General features: G+C 54.2%; 1 protein-coding gene across 1 annotated transcript in view; it reads left to right on the top strand.

Moving 5' to 3' along the window:
• Positions 1 to 5,194, top strand: part of MEX3D (mex-3 RNA binding family member D) — a 36,409-nt gene extending 31,215 nt beyond the window's left edge. The window contains exon 6 of the mRNA XM_011964110.1: positions 5,174 to 5,194. Coding sequence (XP_011819500.1) covers positions 5,174 to 5,194 — 21 coding nt within the window. The remainder of the gene's footprint in view (positions 1 to 5,173) is intronic.
• The last annotated feature ends 262 nt before the right edge of the window (positions 5,195 to 5,456 follow it).

The raw sequence follows: 5,456 nt of genomic DNA, 5'->3' as shown, positions 1-5,456 counted from the left end.
GGTGGGCGGCGGCCAGTGTTTACAGTTGAGCTTTAACTGCCGTCCCAGGCGTGGAGACGGAGACCCCGCAGCCCGGCGCCTCAACCCTTCCACGACAGTATTGAGTGGTCAGGTGACAATAAACCGGAGAGAAAAGGTCCGCTTGCACTTTTTTTTAGTTGTTATTTTTAGACACCCCTCCCCTCCAGGGTGATCTTTAAAAAACAAAACAAAAAATACGATTTTTCCGGAGCTCAGTGTTTTCCTTTTGTCCGAAGCCGTTTTCTGATTTGACTTTTCTCGCCGGCCGGTCTCAAGGCCACACACGCGTTCCAGAGGAGGAGGGTGACTTTTTTACCCCCTTTTTGGGGCTAACCATTTATGCTTTTGTACATCAACCATGCGTGGCCAGAGAGGGGCAGGGGCGGGGGGCGAGGGGCGTTCCATCAGAAATTTCTAACTTTCTGTTAATTATTAATCCCCTTTCTACTGCGGTTTCTGTTGTCATTTTTTAAATTTTTTAATTTTTTTTTTTTTACTTTTACTTTTTACCTCTTGTGTATATGTAGGGAATTTATAGGGAAATATGTACTTTATGGAATAAATTTTAAGAACTAAAATATATTTTATTTTGAATAAAGTAATGGGCCTTTCATCTTGCAGCTAAATCACTGATTATATATTTGCTGAGCTGATTTAAGGGTTAAAAAAATTGTATCAAGAGTTTTATTTTTTGACTTCAAAGCCTTCTTAATAAAGCCTCTTTTCTACATGTGAGCACACGGCTTCAGCGTGGTGTGGGGGGTGGGCGCCAGGAGGGGCGATCCTGGGGCAGGGGACACTCGAATCCAGCCCCTTGCCCCCCATCCCGTGGTCCAGGCTCTCACCCCACCCAGGCACCGTCTCTTGTTCCAGACGAAGGAATTGGGTCTGGGGGGGAGGGTCTAGCCGGGTTCCCCGTGAGCAGACCTCAGGTGCCCCCCATCCCAGTGGGTGTTCAACCATGGGCTCCACAGAGAAAGGGGACCCAGGCCGTCTTCCCTCGGGGACATCTGCCCAGCTCTCCGGGTGTGTGGGATCCATCCCAGCAGACCGTCCACCAGTCATGCAAACGGGGAAACTGAGACCTGGAAATGCTCATCCCAGGTTTGACCCTGATGTCTCCTGGTCTGTGAAGGACGTTTGAGCCATGGTCATCCCCCCAGCGCTCTGGGAGCCATGACACATGGGGCCACCAGATGTAGCTCTTCAGGGCTGGCGTTGAGACCACAGACTGGACCCACGGTGAACCATCTCAGCGCCATCCCAAAATGGCGAGGAAGCCCCTGGGTGGCAGGATGGGCCGCTCGGGGGACAAGGCAGGGGCCAGGCACATGGGCTGCGGGCTTGGGGAGTGGACCTTGCGGAGGGGCCTGGGGCTTAGAACCCACTAGGGAAGGAGAAGCACGTGTCCGAGAGAGGCCTGGAGAGCTTCTAGAAAGAGGCGAGGAGGCTCAGATGGAGAGAAATCACCAGAGACGGACACCTGAGTTGAAGCTTAGCCCTGCCCAGGCTGCTGGCCTGGAACTCCCTCCTCTGCAAAACGCGGGGTGTTTGTTTGTAGACCCAAACTCCTGCTTGGTCAAATTGAGGGTCGCGTCACTGGGTGAATGGTGTCCCCCCACCAAAGTAAGAGGTCCCCCAAAAGTGAAAATGTGATTTTATTTGGAGAAAGGGTCTTTGCAGAGATAACTAAGGATCTCAAGATGAAATCATCCTGAATTAGAGCAAGACTTAAATCCAATCATGAGTGGTTTTTTTTTTGTTTGTTTGTTTTGAGACGGAGTCTCACTGTGTCACCCAGGCTGGAGTACAGTGGCCGGATCTCAGCTCACTGCAAGCTCTGCCCCCCGGGTTCACGCCATTCTCCTGCCTCAGCCTCCCGAGTAGCTGGGACTACAGGCGCCGCCAACTCGCCCGGCTAGTTTTTTTTGTATTTTTTGGTAGAGACGGGGTTTCACCGTGTTCGCCAGGATGGTCTCGATCTCCTGACCTCGTGATCCGCTCGTCTCGGCCTCCCAAAGTGCTGGGATTACAGGCTTGAGCCACCGCGCCCGGCCGATCATGAGTGTTTTTATAAGACAGGGACAGGGGCCGGGCGCGGTGGCTCACGCCTGTAATCCTAGCACTTTGGGAGGCCGAGGTGGGCAGATCATGAGGTCAGGAGATCGATACTATCCTGACACAGTGAAACCCCGTCTCTATCAGAAATACAAAAAATTAGCCAGGCGAGGTGGCGGGCGCCTGTAGTCCCAGCTACTTGGGAGGCTGAGGCAGGAGAATGACGTGAACCCGGGAAGCAGTGCTTGCAGTGAGCCGAGATCGTGGCACTGCACTCCAGCCTGGGCGACAGACCAAGACTCCGTCTCAAAAAAAAAAAAGAGAGACAGAGGGAGAGAGGGAAGGATGTGAGATTCAGATACACACGGGAGATGGAACAGCCTGGGAAGACAGAGACAGAGGCTGGAGCTGTGTGGCCACAAGCCAAAGACTCCTGGAGCCCCCAGAAGCTGGAGGATGGGAGAAGGCTCCTTCTCTGCAGCCTCTGGCAGCAGTGCGGTCCTGCCCACGCCCTGACTCCGGACCTTCCTGACTCCAGACCTCTGGGCTCTAGGACAGAGAATCCCTTTGCACCATTTAAGCCCCTGGCTTGTGGGTACTTCCTTATGGCAGCCCCAGGGAATGGCAGTAGGAGAGGGACTCTTTTTTTTGAGACAGAATCTTGCTCTGTCACCAGGCTGGAGTGCAGTGGTGCGATCTCGGCTCACTGCAACCTCCACCTCCCGGGTTCCAGAGATTCTCCTGCCTCAGCCCCCTGAGTAGCTGGGATTACAGGTGCCCACCATCACGCCCGGCTAATTTTTGTATTTTTAGTAGAGACGGGGTTTCACCAAGTTGTCCAGGATGGTCTCAATCTCTTCGCCTCGTGATCCGCCTGACTCGGCCTCCCAAAGTGCTGGGATTACAGGTGTGAGTCACCGTGCCCGGCCGGGAGGGACTCTTAACCTGGGTCTGGCCACAGCTGTGAAGAGCTGCTGGGTTCGGCTGCAGGCCACACACCTTGTGACCTGGGCTGACTTCATGCCTCAGCCAGACTGCAGAAGCCCGCAGGGAGGTGTGGGTGTGCGGATGCCCCCTCCCCTCTCTGCAACTGTGTCATGGAGAGAATGAGAGCAGCCCCCATGGGGTCAAGGGATTGAAGATGGGGCACATGTCAAGGGGGTGGAGGAGAGTCTTTTGGAAGGATATGGGGGTTTCTGCAGCCCCAGGGTTCCGACAGGGTGGGCAGAAGGGATGATTTTGTCTGGTGCTGCAAGGAGTTGGGGGGTATCATGGAGCAGCTCTGCTTCTGGGGAGCCTCAAGTGGGGTCAGTTTGTCATCTAACTGCTGGGGAGGCTGGGGAGAGGAGAGGCACCTCCAAACTAGGAGGAAGCCGGACGTGGTGACACACACCTGTAGTCTCAGCTGCTCAGGAGGCGGAGGTGGGAGGATCACTTGAGCAAAGGAGGTCGAGGCTGCAGTGAGCCGAGACTCCCCCACTGCACTCCAGCCTGGGTGACAGAGCAAGACTCTGTCAGCAACAACAACAAAAAAAATTGGCCGGGCACGGTGGCTCAAGCCTGTAATCCCAGCACTTTGGGAGGCCGAGACGGGCGGATCACGAGGTCAGCAGATCGAGACCCTCCTGGCTAACACGGTGAAACCCCGTCTCTACTAAAAATATTAAAAAAAAAAAAATTAGCCGGGCGAGGTGGCGGCGCCTGTAGTCCCAGCTACTCGGGAGGCTGAGGCAGGAGAATGGCATAAACCCAGGAGGCGGAGCTTGCAGTGAGCTGAGATCCGGCCACTGCACTCCAGCCTGGGCGACAGAGCAAGACTCTGTCTCAAAAAAAACAAAAAAACAAAAACAAACAAACAAAAATTTGTGAGAGGAGAGGATATGACAGGGCGAGGTGCAAAGACCCTGGGAGGTGGGGTGCGGAATTGCCCGGCGGAAGGGAATGACAAAGTGTGAGGAGGCTGCTGGGTGACCCGCCAGGGCAGGGCGCAAAACTCGACTGGCCAGGACCCGCTCTAGGGGTTTCCAAGAGATGCAGTGATAGGGGAGCTGAGGCCTCCCAGCCAGGGGCCAGGGGTGTCACCGTGCTGGTCCCAGCACTTCCAGGGACATCCAAAGAATGAGCTCACTCCCACTGCAGGGTTGCTCAGCTGACAGATGAGAGTCTGAAGTGTCTGTGGCCTTTGGGGACAGCCCAAGACTTGGCCAGAGATGGATTCTGTTTTTGTTTTTTTTGTTTTTTTTTGTTTTTTTTTTTTTTGAGACGGAGTCTCGCTCTATCGCCCAGGCTGGAGTGCAGTGGCCGGATCTCAACTCACTGCAAGCTCTGCCTCCCGGGTTTACGCCATTCTCCTGCCTCAGCCTCCCCAGTAGCTGGGACTACAGGCGCCCGCCACCTCGCCCGGCTAGTTTTTTGTATTTTTTAGTAGAGACGGGGTTTCACGGTGTTAGCCAGGATGGTCTCGATCTCCTGACCTCGTGATCCACCCGTCTCAGCCTCCCAAAGTGCTGGGATTACAGGCTTGAGCCACCGCGCCCGGCCTGTTTTTGTTTTTTTAAGAGACAGAGTCTTGCTCTGTTGCCCTGTCTGGAGTGCGGTGGTGCAATCATAACTCTCAGCAGCCTTGACCTCCTGGGCTCAAACAATCCTCCCACCTCAGCCTTCCTAGTGGTTGGAACCACAGGCACATACCATTGTGCCCAGCTAATTTTTTGTATATTTTGTAATTTTTTGTATATTTGTATATTTGTAGAGACGGGGATTCTCCATGTTTGCCCAAGCAAGTCTCGAATTCCTGGCCTCAAGTGATCCTCCCGCCCCAGCCTCCCACAGTGCTGGGGTTACAGGCATGAGACACTGCATCTGGCCCAGTCTGGACTATTAAAATTGCTGCCTGAGGCCCTGGATCCAGTTGTGCCTGAAAGCCAACTTTCTTTCCATCGTAAGAGCTAATAGGAGTTGGAATAACTCAAACTCTAACCACCTACAGGGACCACATTTCTAACCAAGGAGCTGGAAGAATTTTCTAGAAGGGCTGGGGCAGCAATGGCAAAGCAGGGATCCCGTGCATTGACCTCTCTATGTCTCCGCACAGCTCAGGGAAGCCAAGGGCTGAGGCCTGGCCTGTGTCCTGGGCACAAAGTCTCATTGCTATTGTCACTCACCTCCTTTGACTCATGGACTTGGCATGGTGGGGTGACCCTAGTCCAATGTCTGCTGAAAACCCCCGTTCCAGGTCTCATCAGACAAGGGGGATGCTGAGGGGCAGGGCTGTGGTTCTCCCACCTGTAGGCTCCACGTGGGAAGGACACACCACCCACACATTGTGTGCCCCTTGGGATGTCCCCAGGGCAGAGACCGTGCCCCATGTCCACCAA

Source organism: Colobus angolensis, unplaced genomic scaffold (genome assembly GCF_000951035.1).
Source record: "Colobus angolensis palliatus isolate OR3802 unplaced genomic scaffold, Cang.pa_1.0 Scaffold64, whole genome shotgun sequence".
Lineage (NCBI taxonomy): Eukaryota > Metazoa > Chordata > Mammalia > Primates > Cercopithecidae > Colobus > Colobus angolensis.
The sequence above is the reverse complement of the archived record's forward strand: the minus strand, read 5'-3'. Positions and strand labels throughout refer to the sequence as shown.